Source organism: Quercus lobata, chromosome 7, assembly GCF_001633185.2.
Source record: "Quercus lobata isolate SW786 chromosome 7, ValleyOak3.0 Primary Assembly, whole genome shotgun sequence".
NCBI classification, from domain to species: domain Eukaryota; kingdom Viridiplantae; phylum Streptophyta; class Magnoliopsida; order Fagales; family Fagaceae; genus Quercus; species Quercus lobata.
Window position 1 is genome coordinate 8416139 of NC_044910.1, and position 20371 is coordinate 8436509.

The window sequence follows — 20371 nt, forward strand, 5'->3', positions numbered from 1 at the left end:
CGGCAACTTTTACTACAATTTAAAAAATAATAATAATAATTTCACACACATTCTCTCGGTATATTGTAGTAATCTTTGTTGCTGTTAAATAAAAAAAATATTACCTCAAAAAATATATATATATATATATATATATATATTAGAGCTCATGATGAGGTTGGTGGGCTTGCCCTCATTGTAGTATTTTCCTCCAAAGTAAACTGTGGTTATAGATTAGTCATTTTGGTGAGACATGTAGAAATACAGACAAAGGGAGCTTGTTTGGCATTTTTGTTCAGAAAGAGAGAGAGAGAGAGAGAGATAGAGGGTGCTGGTACTGAAGCTGAGGGGCAGGGTGAAATGAATGGGGATCAGGAGATTCTAGGACCTTGTATGAGCAGCTATGTGGACCAAGAAAGCACAGAGAGTCACAGATACTACCTAGCTCGCAGAACTGTGCTGGAAATGATCAAGGACCGAGGCTATTCTGTACCCACTTCAGAGATCGAGCTCTCTCTCCAAGACTTCAGAGCCATTCATGGCCAAACTCCCGACATTGAGCGCCTCCGCCTCTCCGCTACTCATCGCACAGACCCTCTCAAAAGAGTAATAATGCTTTTCTGGGTTTGTCTTGGTTTTTCCAATGAATCAAGTTTTTTTTATTCTTTGTTTCTTGTGTCTTGGACTAGCAAATAGTTCTAGTAGTAAGCCTTTTCTGGGTTTGTCTTGGTTTTTCGATTTAATGAAGTCTTGGACTAGGAAATAGTAATAGTACAGTGCTAGAAATATGGTTCAGTTAGTTCAGTTTCTGGTGTTTTCTTTGGGTGCTAAATGTTAAGTTTTAGCCCCTTTTTTCTTAGTTTCTGTGTAGGCTAGGCATTTTGTTTCTTCATTAGGTGAACTTAAAGATTTGCATGTATATTCATCGGTTAAAAAAAAAAACCAGAAATTTGCATGTACATCAGGTTTTTGTTTTGAGCATTTATGGATGAAAGTAACCTGCAGATTATATTAAAAAAACACTCAGCTGAGCTAAGCTTTAAAAAAAAAAAAAAATCTTTGTTACTTTTCTTTGTCTAGTTAATACAAAATAGTAATGGTGTGCTAAAAATACTATTCACTTTGTAAGTTTTAGCCTTTTTTTATTTGCGTTTCTGATTGTTTGGTTGCTGTGTATGCTAGGCACCTTGTTCTTCATTAGGTGAACTACACATTTGCATGTACATAATAGGTTTTAGTTTGGAGGATTTAAGGATGAAAGGAAACTCCAGATTGTATTAAAATCACACTCAGCTCAGCTAAATTAGTATTTGTTTTCATGTTCATGTTGAGGTCTGTTGCATTAGTCATTCTCACCCTCTATTTAATTTGCCTGCACTTTCTTTAGCCGCACTAAACTCTTCCTCTCATTTTGAGCCCAATTTGTTGTACCTTTAATTTTGCTAGAAGCTAATTTCATCACCTTTCACGCCAACATGCAGTATGTGCCATCTGTTTCTTGTGGTTATTTTTTATAAACTTCAGTATGGATTTTCATAGTGCATTTGTTTACTTTGTTTCTGATATATGGTACAGTAAATATAAATAGCATTTGATCATGGTGCAAATTGGTATAGATTTTGTTGTTAATTCTGTTATTGGCTAAGATTTTCCTGCTTAATTTTTGAGCTGTGTTTCGTTTTAGTCTTTTTCTTTGGGTGTAAGTACTGGTGTTTGATGACAAAATGTAATGCTAGATTTTCTTGACATGAGAATTTTTATTGAGCAGAAATGAATTATTGATAGGCTTAACACGCCGTTTGTATTAATAGAAAACCCTATGTGAATATAGTTTTCCACATTTTTCTGTATTTGGTAGTATCTTAAAAAAAAAAAAAGGGTCAATGGAAAACTATTTCTTAACTTCCCTTAATTAGCTTGCCGTGAGATAGAGTTGTTTTCTGCTAAAATTTTTTGAAAAACAGTTATATCTCACGCGAAGTTAAATAAGAGAAGTTAACAAATAGTTTTTCGACTCATTTTAAGGTTACTACCAAATATAGGAAAATGAGATAGTTTTCTAGGAAATGCTTTTTGAAAAATGGTTAATTTTCCAGAAAATATTAAAGTCAAAACAAACAGAGCGAAGTGTCAGAAAAAAAGGCAGCAATAGGAAATGTTGTGTTATTTATTTTTTGGCACTTTATTTTCTTTTGAGATTTGATTTTAGTTATACATCAAGCAGTCCTTATTTGATAAATCTAATGATGGTTTTTATTTTCATTTTTAATTGCAGATTTTGGTCATTTTTTGTGACCCAAGTATGGTAAAAGTTAATTCGATCCGTCTCATTACAAGTCAGATTGCCAACAAGGAGACTTTAAGTGGGTTGATATTAATAGTGCAAAACCATATAACAAACCAAGCTTTAAAAGCTGTGGATATTCTTCCATTTAAAGTTGAAATATTCCAGGTTAGTTATCCCTTTGCCTTTTAATATGCCATCTATTGTCTTGATCTACTTATCCTTTTTCTATGGTCTGGTTTCAGAAAACTTAGGTTTTTCATGGGTCATATGCACTGTTGTTGTGTGTACACACTTAAAATCTGGTGCTTTCTTTTTCACTAAATGAGTGTATATGATATAAAAATTTAATGTAAAATTTTATTTTTTTGACCACGTAGAAAAAGTTGTCTCCACATTGTGCCTTCAACAATCTAGAAAGATACTTTGTCTAGAACAAAATCTTCTATTCTTCAAAGTAACATAGAGTTCCTAAACTACTGTTGGGCACCTCAGTTATGGATGTTTAAGGCACATATAGATCCCTGTCTTTTTATTATTATTTAAGACTGAAAAAGACTGCATTATGTGGCTTTGCGTGCATGAAGTTCTTTTGAATATTCTCACTTTTATTAAACTTGTTTACTAATCCTTGAGTCTGAAGTTAATAATCTAATATTTCCAAAAGCTTGAGTTGATGGGAAATGTTAAATTTAATCATTTATGATCTCATTTGCCAACATTTTCACCATGGGTTTGTATTTTGTCAGATCACTGACATGCTGGTTAACATTACAAAGCATGTGTTAAAGCCAAAGCATCGCGTTCTGACTGACCAAGAGAAACAAAGGCTCTTAAAAAAGTACAACATAGATGAAAAGCAGGTCAGTTCTTTATTTTATTTTATTTTTGGATAATAAAATCTAGAAAAGCACTTATCAGTAAAATTAAAATAAAATCTAGAAAAGCTACAGGGGAGATATCTCAGGAAACAGAGCTTGTTTGATTTCTTTGGTAAATCTGGCAGTGGATTATTGCTTTGTGTGTGTTTATAATGAAATTATTTTTTACGTCAAATGTGCTAATAGGAGCATATGTGCATCTGATGTACCTGTATTGATACTTTGATTTCTGGAATAGTCGTGCAAATATTTAATGCTTCTTCAAGACTACTCAATTCAACTAACTCTTGATCCTAAGCCCCGTGTAAATGGGGTTTCCTTTTGGAAGGAAGTGGATTAATTTTCATCATCCAAATTTTTTTCCACAATAAATGGATTGTATGGTGTGCCTAAAAAATGTTGTGATTCTTTGGTGGATAGGCAGGGGAAAATAAGAGGAAGACTTAAGAATTGTGGCTATCGTAGGTGTATTGCTTTATCTTAGTTTAAGAAATTGTTATATTTATTTGTGTGTGTATATATATATATTAATTGTGGACTTGTTTGGAAATTTTTAGAATTATGAGATGGTATATTATGAAATATGCTAAAGCAAGAACAACAATTTAGCATATGATAAATCTGAACTGCAATTTACATTTCTCATGCTATAAGGGTTTGTGTTACAAAAAGGTACATAGTAAAGGTACTTAGCTGTAGTCATTTGATTGACATTAGGACATAAATTTTAGTGACCTCATATGGTCTCAATGGTGCTATGCAGAAATTTCATATTTCCTGTCAATGTTCTTTGTTTGTTTGTGAAGGAAGAACATTTTTACTATTACCAAACTTTCAGATCTGAAAGATCTATCTTGGTTCAGGATTTTGCCCCAAATATATGGCATTCTCAATGCTTCTACCCTTTCAAGTAAAATATACAGTATGTTACTTCTCGGGGTGACCATGTATATCACAAATCTCCTGAAGTGCTTTTAAATAATGTAAAGAGTTATTTCTATTGTATCATTCTAGCTATATTTTGTTGGAAATGTGATTCAAATTTCATATTTCCCTCCACAACAATTGCTGAAAACCTTATTGGGGTATTTCCATCTTAAGATACTCTTTTTATAGAATTTATGCTTTTGAATTGTGGAATGAAGTAACTGCTACAACTGCTATATAGCGGTATGTTGGCTTGGCTGGGTGCACTACAGGATTTTATCGTCTAAGAGTGGGGTATTGCCATCTTGATCTGCTCTTTGTACTAGCTACAAACCATAAGCATAGCACAACTGAAGGGTGAATATTCATTCTAATCCCCAATAAATAAAACGTTTTCCTCTTTGAAGCAGGAAGCTAAGAAATTGATTCAATTTCCATTCTTTGGGCTACAAGAGTTTGAAAACTTCCATTATGTGAGGAACTCAAATAATTGGGTGCGCTGGTATTGCATTTAGATTTGAGGATTTAAAATCAAGGAAATCATTTAACCATATTAGTATAAATTGCTTCATCAAAATTCTAACGACAAACATATGATGGATTTAGGTTACTAAGGTTTGCCTTGATTGTATTATGAATCTGAACTAACATCTCACACCTGATCATTTCAAACTCATATCAGTAAGGCATAATTCTATCCATGATAAAATCAATTTAAGAATCTTAGAGTTTTCTTACTCAAATGAAACCATTTAAACAGAAACTAAAATTCAAACATTCTGTTATAATAGTTTACTAAAAGGCCTGACCCCCCAAAGAGAGAGAGAGAGAGAGAAGACATATAAGGAATGTTACTTCTACTATTTTATAATGCTTTCTCATCACGTAAAGTTGGTTCATGGTTAAGTTGTTTCTGTTTTAGCTTCTTAGTTTGGGGATGGAATTGATAATCCTTGAGCTTTCTTTTGTCTGACAAGATAGAAATGGAACAGTTTCTTCTTAATGCTGATTTTGTTTCTTCTGATGGTAATTGATAATAAAATAAGGCAATGAACTTATGCCTTTAGGTTGTGAATGTCGTTTGTTGGCCAACTCAAAGTTGACATAGGTATTATTAATATAGCCAGCATGTAATATGTTGTCTGCAGTGTCTTGATAGAGGAAAACTGCTCTATGTAGCCAATAGATTATGCCAAAAACTTACCACTTCCCATTTAAGGCATATGAATTATGATTATGTGTTGATTTATTTAAATTGCTCAAAGTCAGTGTTATATTTCACTTTGGTTTTCTTTCCTCAACTTCCTCGAATGTTGCAAAAAGATGCAATTGCAAGATACTTTGCCCTTGAGAAAGGGCAGGTGGTGAAGGTTACCTATGGTGGTGAAATCACCCAGTCGCATGTTACTTACCGATGTGTCTGGTGATGCTGATGCCTTCATTATGCAGTTTTCTTATGTATCTTCCTCTTTAAGTTCTCTCGTATCATCTGATGTATGCTTTATGAAAGCTTCAGGTCACACTACCTATGATGCTTGGTAGTGATGTGTGCTTTATGAAACAGTTTGGGTTACTATGATCCTTTGTAATTTATTAACAGTCTTATTTTCATGTCAATTTGGATCTCTTAATATGGTTTACTGCTTTACAAAGATTTTGCATCCCCAGTCCTAGCTAAAACGCAAGGCATAGCAAATTGAAGAAAAATACCATATATATTGAAGTTGTTAGAAGGTCTGTTAAATGATTAAATTCATTATTTTCTAACCATTCCAAAATCAACCATTTATGATTTTGGAATGGCAAAATGCACCCATTGGTCTAAAGATAACTGTGAACATATTAAGCTTTTTTGTTTTCTTTTATATTATAATTCAGTTGTTAAATTGGGCATAATGATCCATGTTTATTCCCAAATGGCAGGACCCATTCTGTTCTCTATTCTCAGTTCAGCTAATGAAAAGATTTAGCAGAAATTTGTAATGTGAAGCTTTTTGAGATAATACAAAACTTAGATACAATTTTTTAAGTGTTTTATTTTACGTTTTTTTAATTAAATTTAATCATATAGTTGTAATGGCCATTGAGTCATATAATTGAATTTAACTGTCTATGAGCAAAAATAACGTCTAATACTGTCATATGGTTGAATTTAATTGGTGAAAAAATTAATGCTTAAAAAAACTATATCTAAGTTTTGTCCCATGAAATAATTAATGCTTAAGAAATTATATTTAAGTTTTGTCCCTTTATTATTATTTTTTTTTTCTTTGGGTTTGTAGCTTAATTGGCACATTTCCATGTACAAAATGTTTAGGGATCTAGGGTTAAAGGGGTTTAAGATGTGGGGTTAGTAGCATATTTTAATTATCTAAAAAAAAAAGTAATATGGTGTGTTATAAGGTGCATTTGTAGCAAGGAATCTATACGAAGGAAAATACTATTGAAGATTAAAAAAAAAAAAAAAATGGCTTCAGCTAGTACAAAGTCCAAACTAGAGTAATTTTTTGAGCTTCATAGTTCATATCCCAACTGAACATGGCATATGACCTGATTTAGGTGATGGTCTCTCTCGAACAAGTTTTTGAATTTAAGGAATCATCAAACTTGGCTTGTGCATTCATGAGTTGTGTATATGTCATTATCAAAACGAAAAGATTTCTGAGATACTTTTCTTACAAAAGAATCTATCCATAATGATGTAGAATACTTATATCAAGAGATATATGCAACGTATGCATATTTTGCAATAGATGCTGCCACATGATCTCGTTTGGTAACGTGATTTCACATAGAAAACTAAGGGACTGTTTGGATGAAAAAAAAAATGCTCACTCATCACTGAAATATTATCACTCATTACTCATCACTCAATAACTCTTCACTTATCATTGAAAAAACCTCAATTTCCTAAGGTAGCATGTTTGGCACTTGTTTCCAACTTCTGATAACTCAAAATTATTATTTTTTGTGGGACCCACTACCTGAACACCTTGTTAGGCTCATGGTAAGCATATCCGCGTAACACACTAGCCCAAAGCCATTTCATTTATTTTACCCTTTCAACCCTATTATTCTCCCAAAACCCTCGACGAACCTAGCAAAGGAAATCCACCATCACCCAACGTTGATCTCCACGTCACTCAGAGTTGCCTATCTCGTGCCCATTGTCACCCAGTGTCGCAAGATCTCCTCTAACATGTAGCAGCAGCACCGATCTCATCCATCGTGACCCAGCGGAACTGATCTCTTCCAACGTTTAGATTTCTAATTGGTTTGACTTGATATGTTTAGATTTCTAAGTTTTATTTTACTAGGTTTCGTTAGTTTCTATTTGGTGCTAAATCTGGGTTTTCTGGGACCTGAAACATTAAAAAATGGCCTGAGCTTGGGGCGGCGTCATGAAGAACAGTCTAAGCTTTTGTTAGGATTAGTGCCCTTAAATCCTATTGTATGATGTTATGTATGATATTAAGTATAACATTATGTATGACTTAATATTGTAATTGATAAAGTTGTTTTATTATTATCTAAAATAATGGTAACATGAATATTTGAACATTATCATGTAGTCCATGAGATGCATAGTATGTGATTTATGTGAAAAGTCATAGAAGATATAAATCACAAGTTCTTTGTAAACTTAGAATTATAGTTCGTAGTCGGTGGTGAAATTAGGCATTTCATCTGCGAAAACTATAACATATTAACTGAGATGATTTGTCTGGATCATGGAAGTAGTGACTTCTAGTTGATATGTTGATATGTTTTAAGAGTTAAGACATATTGAACCGGACCGCTGTAAGATTTATTATTCTCCTAACGACTATCAAATGAATAATAAATCTCATGACTTCTATTTGCATGAACTCTTAATCCTGAGAGAATAGTGGACTTGATCATAAGGTGTAGGTTGCTTTGATATATCAGGAGTGAGATCTAAAGTAATGGTCAAAATCTCAGTATGTTAGGCAGCCACATTTAGGCTCTGCTTAGGAGTTCATAAGAGAAGGGAAATGAATGGAATGGAATTGAATGATCATAAGGGAATGAAAATGAATGGTATGGAATAGAATATATTTAAGTAAGGGAAAAGAATGGAATTAAGTAATCTTGATTGGATGTTTTAAAATAAAGGAATGGAAAGGAATGAAAATTAATGGAATGTAAGTAATCTTGTTTGGAAGCAACATGGAGGGAATGAAATAGAATCATTTTATGATAATATTACTATTAGATCCCTATTCTAAAATAAAGAATTGAATATATAGGGGTATTTTAGGAGTTTTAGTAAAAAAATATTAAATCTAATTTCATTCTCTCCCATTCCTCCCAATTTCGGGGGGAATGAAAATTTGAGGTTTTAAGAGAATGGAGAGGAATGAGTGTTCCCTATTACCCATTTCATTCTCTCCTATTTAAACTCCCAAACAAGGAAATGAGTTTTCCATTCCTTCCATTAAAACTCCCAAACAAGGGAAGGGAAGAATATTCTAAAATGATTCTTTTCATTCATTTCCTTTCCATTCCATTCCCTCCTCCTGTGTTGATGGAACATATATTCTCAAGAAGAAATTCATAGTCTCTTAACGAAGATACAAAATATTCCCTTGAGATAAGTTTAATGGGTTTGTTATTCAGAATGTTAGGCCTAACTACTTTAGTAAATAGTTATTAAAGTATATATTTATGAAATTGGATTTCATAAATATATGACGAATAACTTAAAGGATTAAATCGGGTACTCAAGGATTAAGATGTAGTAATTTACAAAGTGGCAGTCTACATTCATGACTTTGTATTACTACGAATATTTTATGAAGGGGCCGCATGTACAATAAAGTTTTGGGATATAATTTATTAATAAGGCTTAGAGTGCAATTATATTTATATAATAGTATTAAATATAATTAATGGTAACTTTAGACTTGTCAAGAGTTGATAGAAAAATCCAAGACCCATTAGAGCTAGTGTCTTATTTGTTCCCTTTTGGTTCCCACTCCAAGCCACATATTAAAGTCCAATTGGAAAGATCCATAAGGCTAGCCTAATTAGATAATCAGTTATAAGGAGAGAAACATACAAAATTTTTGTAAGAACATGAAATGGTGTATGTGAGTGTTGGACACTCTCTCATTCTCCTTTGAATAAATTCATAGAAACTGATTGAGAAACCACACTTCTTGAACGTTAGTGGAATTAGAGTGAAGACTAAAGGTGTTCTCAAGAACTTTCAATCTTTGGTTTTTTAATTTCACCACACCAAGGTACACTATTTTATTCTTATATTCTGAAATTTACATAGAACATGTTATCCATAACGAATGAAGTAGATCCGTTATTTTTCGGCTGTGTATATGCATATTTCCATCAGCTTTGGGCAGTGTGGGTTGGCTAAGGTGGGGCTCGGTGGGCGTGGTTGGGCTGAGGGTGTGCGTGAAAGGGTATGAGGTTGGATGTGTTTTGGAGTTTGTGGTGTGAATTGTGAAGGAGTTTTGGTGCTAAAGGAGCCATTGGTGGGGTTGTGAAAAGTAGTGCCTGGAAGTGACAATACTCTGACTGTGGGTCCCTCATATGTGTGTATTTACAAAAATGCCATCATAACTCAGTTTATATAACTCAAAAACACCTAAAAGTTGTTTTTAGATTTGCTAGCCCATTACTCAAAAATCAGAGAATTGAGTGATGGAAATAAAACTTGAAAACAAAACTTGAAAACAAATCCAAACAGACTTTCTCTCCATGAGTCTCACCATTTTTTAGTGATGAGCGATGAAAATAAGGTGATGAGTTATAGAAACACCAGAATCCAAACAGCCCCTAAGTGATTTTTTTTTTTTTTAAAAGGGACAAATTTTATCTCCTCAAATCCACCATATGACAAACTTTTTGTTTTACATTTTTCTTTTTTAGAAGACATTGTATGGAAATTCAATCAAGATTATCCACGCATATTTTTTGTAACATGAGTCATGTGAATCGCTTAAATAATTTGAACTTGTTAGTTTTATGAATCTCTATGTAATGAATTGGACAAAAATTCCTACAAACCTATTTAAATGGAGTCATATACACTTTTTTTTTAATTATTATTAATAATATATTTTATACTAAACCCGTTAAACTATCAAAACACATGATCAAACTCCCAATTTTCAAAATATGTTACACTTAACCCCTACCACTTGTTTACTATTAAGTTCGATGAAATTTTTAGTCATTAAAACCAACTTACCTTTGTTGGTAATTTTTGGTTTTTAAAGGGGGTAAATTGGATCTTCAATACAAAATTCCATCATACTTAATACAAAAATTGATGGTAAAGGAACATTGAAACATGATTATAATTTTGGGGGAGGGAGGGTCAATTGTGCATTTCGATAGTTCAAAGATTTAAGTGTTTTCAGTGTGAAAGATTAAGATGAAAAAGTATACTTTGCCCCAATAACTATCCTAACTTTTTTTTTTTTGTTAACTATCCTAAGTTCCTAATTTAATAATTTTACTAACTTAACCAAGTGTTTTTGCAGGTCTGAAAGAACCCGAGCTTCTCATGGTGGTATTATGGAACTTGTGGAGGCGTAGGAATAACCTTCGCTTGGGCAAACCTACAATACCTCTCGATAAGGTATTGGAGCACTCTTGGGAGCAACGGTTTGAGTCCCACTCCAGCCCCTTAACATCAACAACGCCGACGACAAAGCAACCAGCTAGGTGGACACCGCCTCCGGATCATTGGTACAAACTAAACTTCGACGGTGCCACATTTGCCGACAAAGACACAGCAGGAATTGGGATCATGGTGCGCAACAGTGATGGCCTCGTCATGGCATCCCTCGCTCAACAAATCCCACTGCCACCTTCAGTTATAGAAGTCGAGACCCTAGCTGCAAGACGGGCTCTGGAGTTTGCTTTGGAGCTGGGTTTTGAGCGGATTATTCTGGAAGGAGATTCGGAGTCTTTGGATAATGCCTTGAAGATGGAGTGCAGGAACTTTACAATGTATGGACATCTAGTGCAAGATATTATTTTCCTCAGTACACACCTGTCTGAGTTTAAAATATCTCTCGTACGTAGACAGGGTAATAATTTAGCGCACTCTTTAGCAAGAAAATCACAATTTTTATCACATATGTCAGTCTGGATGGAAGATGTACCACCAGACCTTTTATCTGTACTTGAGGCTGATTTCACTAGCCTTCAGTAATAATATATTGGTCTCTTTCTCCAAAAAAAAAAAGTGTTTTGTAAGTCAACTAGTTGACACTTCATAATATTTTTAATAGAGACCTCCATAATTCAAATTGTCCTGTCCAATGTATACCAACTAAATTTAATTTAATACCAACCAAGTCCAAGACTTTTCAAAACTAACCCGTTTGGTCCCTAAAACCAACTTAATCCCTAAACCGTTAGGTTTTTTTTTTTTTTTTTTTTTTCCTAACTTTTTTAGGGACTAAACTGACTTTAGAGACTAAATTGGTTAGTTTTAAAAAGTTTTAGACCTTATTAACAGTAACCCAACCTCAGTGGTGTAAATGAAAATTTACACTTTAATTTAATTATTAAATAAAAATAAACTATCCTTTAATTTATTTATTTATTATTTTATTATTTTACAATTACGTTAAAGAAAAAGTTGTGACCGAGTCACATTCAAAAACATCTCGAACTCAAAACTCAAAAACGTACTAACGGTTCACGGAATCGACTCAGCCAGCTAACTCTCGAAAGGTACTCTTCTTCACCTTCCATTTCCTTTTTCGTTTCCAATTTAAAAATCGAAATCAAAAATTTATTATTTCCAATAATTAACTCTGCGATCGAATCAGATCCTACATTTTTCTTGAAAAGGGATGAGTGAGAGCGAAACGAAGAGTGGTGGATCCGATGCGACGCGAATATCGGACGTTGAGAAATGGCTAGCTGCTCGATTCGGCGATGCCGGCAAAGAAGTCCCCGATTTCGAGTACACTCCCAGAAGTGTCTCTTATTTACACAATCTCATCACCATCTCCGAAGCCAAAGAAAAATCCGCCGATATTGTCGCCAAAGATTTTCGCCGAAAAGCCGCCGAATATCGCTCTCAAGGTCAACCTCTCTCCCTCTCCCTCTCTCTTTTGGCATTGATGCTTAGAATGTTATACAATTTGGGCAATATTGATTTATCATTTTAGTCCTCTAAGTTTAAATTTTGTCATTTGAACTGTTAACTTTGAAAATTTGATTTTTTGTTGTTGTTGCAAATATAAGCTAGGATTTAGCTATTTAGCGTGGGTTCTAATTAACTCAATTAGTAAAGTTTTTGATAATTATATAAGAGATATGATGTTAAATTTTCGCCTACTCCAAAAACTAATTATTGTCAGATGATAAATAGCTATCATTACTAAAAATTATATCTTTTGATAAACACTATGTAAATAAGCTACTGGGAATTACAGGGTACCCAAATGGATGCTTTGTTTGGAAACGGCTTATTTATTTTACTGAAAGTATTGTAAATAAAAGGTAAAAGTTAAATAAAATAAGTAAGTGACTTACACGGGATTTGCAAATTGTAGGAAAAATAAGTTATAAGCTTACTTATAAGCGTATCCCAAATGGGCATTAGTCTCTCCGTTCATTGCCATTTGACAAACATTGTTAACTCTTTTAAGATGACATCATTTTGAATCATTTTTCAATATTACAAACTGAAAAGACATCGTTTTAGGAGGGGAAGTTAACGAAATTTTTCAAAGGGCAAGAGAAGGAATGACTAAAATGACAATGTTGACAAGGTTAATAGGCCAAAAATGACAAGATTCAAACCTAGTGGACTAAAATGACAATTCGCCAAACTTATAGGGTGTAAATTGTAATTTTGCCTAAGATTTATTACATGAATTGATTGCCGTATTGTAGGAAACTTGTAATACTTGGAGTAGCAGTTTTTTTGTTTTTGTTTTTGTTTTACTTGGATTTCTAGTCTCATAAAGCTGTTGTTTTGTTAATATGGTTGTAGCTGCTAGGATCAGGGAGATATTGGAGAGTGTGGGGTTGGCGCAGGAGAGTTTGCCATCGAATGTGGTTGGATCTGCCCAAGTACTTGCAAATGTGTCTAATTTGTTGAATATAAGAGACACTGAACTAAGTAGGTGGGTTTTCTTTGTTGTTTTTCTGTAAGTTTTGTTGTCCTTTAATCTCTGCATTTAGTTTTTGGAGATTAACGAGGACAAATGTGTTTTTATAGCTTTCTTGTAGCAATGGGGGATATTTCTTTGAGGAAGACTGGTGTGGAGGAAAAGAGGGCTAAAGTACAAAAGGAGTCCAAAATTCTTCTAGATTTTACTCGAAAGGCAATATCTAGGCTAACTTATTTGAAAAGGTAAAATTTTAATGGAGATACATATTTATATATTTTCTTTTAAAAGCATTGCAAGTAATGTTCTTATATTGTTAAATTTTTATGTGGTATTTCGAAAAGTAGTTCACTTTATGAAAGTGATGTTGATTGTCTGTTTTATTTTTAAAATCCATTTTTTTAGAACACTGGCACAGCTAGAAGATGATGTAGCTCCGTGTGAGGCTCAAATGGAAAATTGGAAGACAAACTTGCAAGTTATGGCTGCGAAGGAGCGGCAATACTTGCAACAGTGTGCCAACTACAAGGTATTTAAGTATTATAAATTTAACACTTTGTTCTCAGTATTGGTCACTTATCATGAAAAAAAAATCGTTGGGCACTATCTAGGGGACATTAAGTTTCATAATTAATGACAAAAAATGTGAGTCCTTTGGTGGTATGATGCATTTACAAGAGGTGAAGTTTCATGCAAAGCCTATGTGGATTGAGTAATATTAACAGAAATTCACATGGTCCAAAACTAATATGAAATGAGGGCACCATTCTGAGTGCAGATTTAACTTCAGATTTTTTGTTTTTGTTTTTGTTTGTTATTTTTATTTTTTGTTTTTTGTTTTAAATTTATTGATGAAACTGAATGTAATTGCATGGATAGTGAGTTGTTAAACTATCTGTATAGGGTTGTGATGAGCCCATTGGTTTTTGGATTCAAACTGTGTGTGTTCTCTAACTCTCCACATGATTGGTTGGATGAGATTGTAGAACTGATTTTTTTTGTAAAAACTAGCTATAATAATGAATTCCTGTTAAGCTTAGCCAGTCCTCTACTACTCCTAGCTGCCTTATGCTCTTTGACAGTGTTTTGTTCTCAGACTGATGTTTTATGTCCTTGTGGATGATTCTGAAATGGCATAGGACTCTGTTCAATACTTGTGGAGGTACTCTTGTTTGCAGACATTTGGGATGCAAAAATGGGGTGCCATTACACTTATACTCGAGCCTCAGTTAAAAAGCAAGGTTACAAATATATGAGTCCAAAGAATGGAGTCTGCTAGTTAGAAGTAGACATATTTAAAAATTAGGTGAATATGTTGTGTGTGAATGTTGGATCTAGTGGTGGAATTCCTTCATATTTTGGAATCCAATATCCCTTCTACTCAAAATGGGGATTGCATGAGATGGACGTTGAAGAAGAATGGGGAATTTGATATCCGTTTGTATTATAATGAGCTGTGAGGTCCTTTCTCCATTGTATTTCCTTGGAAAGGTATTTGGAGAGTTAAGGCACATCGACAAGTTTCTCCATCATGTTTTGTTTGGACCACAGCTTGGGATAATATACTCACGGTGACAATTTGAGAAGTAGGGTTATTGCTTTTGTGGACTGGTGTGTCATGTGCCGTTGTTGTGGGGAGATTGGATCATTTACTGCATCACTGTGAGAGGGCTCATCAGTTGTGGTATTTTGTCTTTAGATCTTTTGGGGTCTTGTGGGTCTTACCAAGTATGTTATCGGATATTCTTTTTGGTTGGTGGAATTGGTTGGGGAAGCACTCGTTAGACATTTGGTATTTAGTTCCATTGTGTTTGATGTGGTGTATATAGAGGGAACGTAATAGGTGGACATTTGAGGATGTGGAGAGTTTGGGAGACTAGTTGCTTTCTTCTTTTAGTAATTCTTTGTTTGATTGGTCTCAGGCTTAGGGACTCACGTCTAGTGATTCCCTCCCTTGGTTCATTAGTTCTCTTTTCTTTGGTATTTAATTTTCTTTTCTTTTCTCTTCTTTCTTCTTTTCTTCTTTGTACATTTTGCCTCTTTTGTGCTCTTTTTTATGTGCCCTTTTTGCATAAAGTAGCTTAATTAATACAGCCTTTTCTTACTTATCAAAAAAGAAAGAAAGCTAGTTCTAGGTCCAACTTTCTTTCTCTTGATCACATTGTTCCCTGATTTAGAAGCATAAATACTTGATATTGACATTATTTATGCCTATTTGGAAATTGTGTTGACTCTCTTTAGTATTTGGTTGAATCGAAGAATGCTGAGTCACTGCAGAACCGTGAATGAAGGTTATGCCAGTGATCTCTATTGCAACGTCTAGGCAGAGATGGATTTTAGGTTTATTCTTAATAGCATTGGAAAGTGAATCTATAAAGATTTTAGAAGGGATTCAAGAAACTTCATACAAGTCAGTCACTTCATGTCTGGAGAAGTTCTAGTTGAGTTGTGGGAGTACTTATTAATTATTATGCAACGTTACAGCATTGTTTCATAGTATTAAAAGGAGTCCATGGCTTCTAACTGCTATTGGGAATAGTTTATTTAGAAGTGTAGGTTTGAAAATTTAGATGAATGCAGAGGCTAAGACATTGATCAGAGCTCAGTTAGGGTTAGGGTAGTTTGGTGTTTCAAGTGGGTTCTTGAGGTGAAAAGTGTTAAGGGTATGTGTGTGGAACTTCTAGTATTTCAGTCACGTCATGGGTTCCATGAGAGTTTGAGTGGAAATGGGCTTAGTTGACTACTTCAAGGGAGTTGCGACCTCCATTAGAAATTGGGAGGAGAAAGAATGAGCAAGACTTAGATAGAATGAGACTTAAGCAAGAAACAATGCATCAATTTTATTATTCTTCATTATGACTAGTACATGATTACAATGCTCTATTTATATACTTTCATGCCTCATTCCCATTGGCGATTACATGCTTCATTCCATTTGGCTTTTGCCAAACTAACTCATTAGACCCGTGCTTGAATGAATTTCCACATAAGTCTATATATGAAATGTCTGACTATCTCCTAACTCACTATAAGTCTATAGCTCCTAGCCATTTAGACGTGCTAAATTTTCCCTAATCAATTACAACATGTGTTACAATTCAAAATCAAGTACATGGTTGTTATTAGAAGCTTCCTGTGTGCAAGGAGTTGGCATGAGCTAGAGTATCAAACTGTCAATCAGCACTTAGATAACAACAAAATGCCGATTGGAAGCTTCGGCTGCCTATTAGAGCAAACTGTTTCCTGATCGGCAGTCCACCTTGGTTAGGTGTTTTCGATTATTTGTTTTGGCTTTGTTTGGGCTCCTAACAGACATGTTACCTCTATCTGAGTTCTTTGGGACATTAGGAGGCAGTCACAGTTTTTGTTGATGAAAATAAGTAGATTGGACTTAAAATGAACTTTCTCATCCAATATTTATTTTGAATTTGATTTATCTACATATTTTGAGGATGCTATTGTTTGGTTTAACGCACATTTTTCTTCTTTAAAGTTATTTTGTTTGCGACTCATGTTTAACACTTTTTGGGACAGTCTGTACTCAATCGTGTGGGCTATGCCCCAGAAATTAGCCATGGGATGCTGGTTGAAATGGATGAGCACAGGAAGGAGTTGGAGAAGAAAACGAAGCCCATACTTGAAACCTTGAGGAGCTACCAGGACTTGCCGCCGGTAAGTTTCTATTTCAGTAACAAAGAACAGTTGGCATGTGTTGGATTTCTTTTATTTTTGGAAAGATTGTGAAATTTTAATTTGTTTTTATTATTTATCATACAGGATAAAGCTTTGGCTGCTTTGGCAATTGAGGACAAGAAAAGGCAGTATGCTGCTGCTGAGAAGTATCTTGAAGATGTACTGCATTCAGCTCTTTCCACTTCAGAGTAAACTCACTAAGGGATAGCTTTTGTTATTATTTAATTGTGGCTTATGTCTGGACAATGGATGAGTATGTATATATTGTTGATCTGATGATTTCTAGTGAAGGATGTTGCCTTGTTGAATTTACCCAATTGTCTTTGGCTTCTAACAATGAAATTTTCATTATTATAGATTTAGTGGAAGAGCAAAACTGATGGAGACTACATTGTATCTATTATAAGTTATAACAAATTGTTGATATGTTCCTGAAGAATTTTGAACCATTTTTATTCATTAAAAAAAAAAAAACCCACCATTTTTGGCTTATCAACTTCGTACCATATCAAGTCTCCTTGAATTAACACTATTAATGCCAGTCAGGGCATGTAATCTGAATGCCTCACAAATGGTGCTAGTTGAATAAAAGCCAGTACTTACTCAGTTAGAGCTTTTTTGGTTTCACTGAGAACACTTCATTTTCAGTTTTCATTTCTTGTTTGCTGTGAGCCCCACCACTCAATGTTTGTATGGTTTCATTTTAATTCTCAGTCTTCGGAACCCATCACCCAAAAAAAATGAGAATGAGAACAACATTTTGGAGTTTTAAAAAGTTGAAAACTGAGTTAAGTGCCATTTTTGTAATACTAACACCTGTGCCGTTAATTGAGCCTAATGGATCTTTTTATTTATTTATCTATTTATTTTTGAACTTCCTCAACAGTTCGCCTATCTCTCTCTCTCTCTCTCTCGGTTGAGTTCACATCTCTCTCTCTTGGTTAAGTTCAATTGGTGGTTTAGGTTTGGTGTGATTGTGGCCATTTGTGGTGGGGTTTGTGTAGGTCTTGCCATTTGTGGTAGAGATGGGTTTGCTGTTGGGTTGAATTTTGAGTGGGTTTATGGGTTGGTTATGTGGTTGTTGCTGAGTTTGCGGGGTTGTCCCTGTAGCTTATGCCAAAGTAATGAAAAAGCTCAATGTTTGTAGTTAAAACATTGGGATTTTACAATAGGTGCTGCCAAATCCTGGACTTAAAAAAGGGAAAAATTCGCCTCCAGCCTTGTGCCTTTTCATGCTCTCCTCCCATTGCTTGCATTTCAATCCCTTAATCAAGTATGTTGTAGAATAGGGTGGAATTTTTTTTTTTTTCATTGGTGTGGGTGTGGGTGTGGCTATTGGTAGTGCTCAGATGTGACAAAACGGGTTAGAATTTGCTGACTCGACCCGAAAAATGCTTGACCTAAACCTGGATTTTTTGACCTGAAGCAAAAACGGACTAACCTAATAACCTATGAACCGACCATTTTATAAATAAAAAAAATTCACTAAAAAATATTTAGACTATGCCATGGGTACTAGGTGCATAAAGCACAACGTATGGTCGGCTTGCAGAGTACTACTTATTCAATAGTCAATAAGAGTCATATGACAAGTTGACAACTCATTTATTAAAAAAGAGTTAAAATGAAAGGAAAACCGAAAATAAGTAAACAAAACAAGACATTTGATTTGACCATATGTTAGTCTAACACAGTAACCTTGTCTACTTACAAAAAGTGACAAAACAAGTTGAAGCTACTAAACTTAAAAAAAATAAAAATAAATAAAGGGCCAAACAAGCAAACCTAACACCTAATCTTCAGACCACACCTACGCCTCCACTACTTCATAGTTTCTTTTTTTTCTTTTTCTTTTTTAAAATTTTAGTTTTAATTTTAATTATTTTATTGTGGGAATGATATTGTTAGTGGTGTAAATTTGAAATATATACTTTTGGTGCTCCTTAAAACTGTCATGCTCAAAATTTTCAAAATTGGAAGGATATTAACAATTGGCATTAGGTGCAATTTATTTCTTTAATTAATTTTATTCATTCTCTCTAAAAAAGTTGTCATTGATTTATTTTTGTAATTAAAAAAAAAATTCGTTTGAAAAATACAGGTCAACCTAACACGAAACCCGATTGACTCGTTTAAAATGACCCGTTTTTACCTGCAACCCAATTAACTAGACCCGAACCGCATGTTTGCCACCTCTAATACTAGTGCTAGTGCTGTTGTGATTGATGATGTTGATGTGGTTGTGAATTTTTAATTGATGCCAAACAAAAGTAAGTGACCTTTTGAGTTGTAAAAATGGGTTATGAGAACAAAGTTTTGAAAATAAAAACTAAGAACAAAAAAGTGAGTAACCAGACATGGCCTTAAGGTTTCATGACATTAAAATGAGGAAATGACATCTCTAGTCTTAAAAGAAAGAAGTCGTCTCATTACTTCATCATAGACCTAGCACGTGCATACCAATGAGCAAAGAAGACAAACGATAAAATTTAAAGGGAGGTTGAGGATTGAAATGTGTATTTTATGAAATTTGTTAGACAAATAAGATCAATTTACCTTGTGTTATATATGTGGTACAATTCTAGTAAGGGTTAGGAAGTCGCTAGGAAGTTCCCTTGGGGTAACCCTACAAGCTGTCCCTTTTTCCTATATAAGCAATGAACAGTATGAGCATTGGACAGAATTCCAGCATATCTTCCCCATGTGCTTCTTTGAATCATTTACACATCATTTGTTAACAAAATTGAATCCTTTAATTGTTGGCAAAAGGTCTAATTTTGTTGTGGCTGAAAGGTCAGCCATCTTGTCCACATTTTATTTTTTGGGAAAATTTTCAATTTTCAATTTTTTTTTAAAAGTAAAAAAGTAATGCTAGTTGTGAATTCAGATGAGAATCTATAAGAATTGACCACAATAGTCGTTTGTGTTTATAGCATTACCTTCTTCTTCTTCTTCTTTAAAAAAATAAAATGGCTTTCAAAGGTAATATTGGTTCCACCAATACAAGTTTTAAAGGGCAACACTATGTTCGGTTCCGGTTGTTTGAACACTAATATGGCAAACAAATGTTCGATGCTTATTAAGATGCGCAGGCCAACTAGATTCTCCCTTGAGAATATTTAGCAAGGCAGCACCTTTCGATGGAGATCTAAAATGGTGTAGATTTGCCACCTAGGGCAGTAGTTTCTAATGATGATGTCATTACAAATTTTTGATAAGGTTTAATAATTTTCTTTGGGATAATAACACTTCTCTCTCATGAGGTTTGAAAAAAGAAAAACACCCCCTCCTTGACATCTGATTGACCAAACTTTGTTAAATTAATATTAAAAATGTTATGTACTAGCCTATCCTTTGTTTAAGGGCAAGTTTCAAGAATTATACTCCATTTCAAAATTAAAATTCATTATATTAAATTTTTAATTGAAGTATATTTTAAAATATAAAGTACAATTTTTCCTTTTTCAATGGCTTATGGAGAG

General features: G+C 34.0%; 3 protein-coding genes across 5 annotated transcripts; all 3 read left to right on the forward strand.

The window, feature by feature from the left end:
- Positions 1 to 243: 243 nt before the first annotated feature.
- On the forward strand, positions 244 to 10690 carry LOC115954227 (DNA-directed RNA polymerase V subunit 5A-like). 2 transcript variants are annotated; one of them, XM_031072138.1, is made up of 4 exons: positions 244 to 585; positions 2255 to 2431; positions 3013 to 3126; positions 10602 to 10690. In XM_031072138.1, exons 1-4 carry the CDS (start codon positions 340 to 342, stop codon positions 10605 to 10607), a joined length of 543 nt encoding a protein of 180 aa, XP_030927998.1. In that variant the 5' UTR covers positions 244 to 339; the 3' UTR covers positions 10608 to 10690. The 2 variants fall into 2 exon arrangements, with proteins under 2 accessions (XP_030927998.1, XP_030927997.1); XM_031072137.1 differs by lacking the exon at positions 10602 to 10690 and adding an exon at positions 5373 to 5772.
- LOC115951512 lies at positions 10625 to 11278 on the forward strand. Its single transcript, XM_031068695.1, has one exon. The coding sequence runs from the start codon at positions 10625 to 10627 to the stop codon at positions 11276 to 11278; it is 654 nt and encodes a 217-aa protein (XP_030924555.1).
- Positions 11279 to 11709: 431 nt separating this feature from the next.
- Positions 11710 to 17325, forward strand: LOC115951318 (AUGMIN subunit 1-like). Of its 2 annotated transcripts, XM_031068510.1 has the most exons (7): positions 11710 to 11805; positions 11904 to 12162; positions 13079 to 13211; positions 13307 to 13441; positions 13602 to 13725; positions 16731 to 16868; positions 16974 to 17325. In XM_031068510.1, exons 2-7 carry the CDS (start codon positions 11928 to 11930, stop codon positions 17079 to 17081), a joined length of 873 nt encoding a protein of 290 aa, XP_030924370.1. In that variant the 5' UTR covers positions 11710 to 11805; positions 11904 to 11927; the 3' UTR covers positions 17082 to 17325. The 2 variants fall into 2 exon arrangements, with proteins under 2 accessions (XP_030924370.1, XP_030924371.1); XM_031068511.1 differs by lacking the exons at positions 11710 to 11805; positions 11904 to 12162 and having other exon boundaries at positions 13126 to 13207; positions 16974 to 17315.
- The last annotated feature ends 3046 nt before the right edge of the window (positions 17326 to 20371 follow it).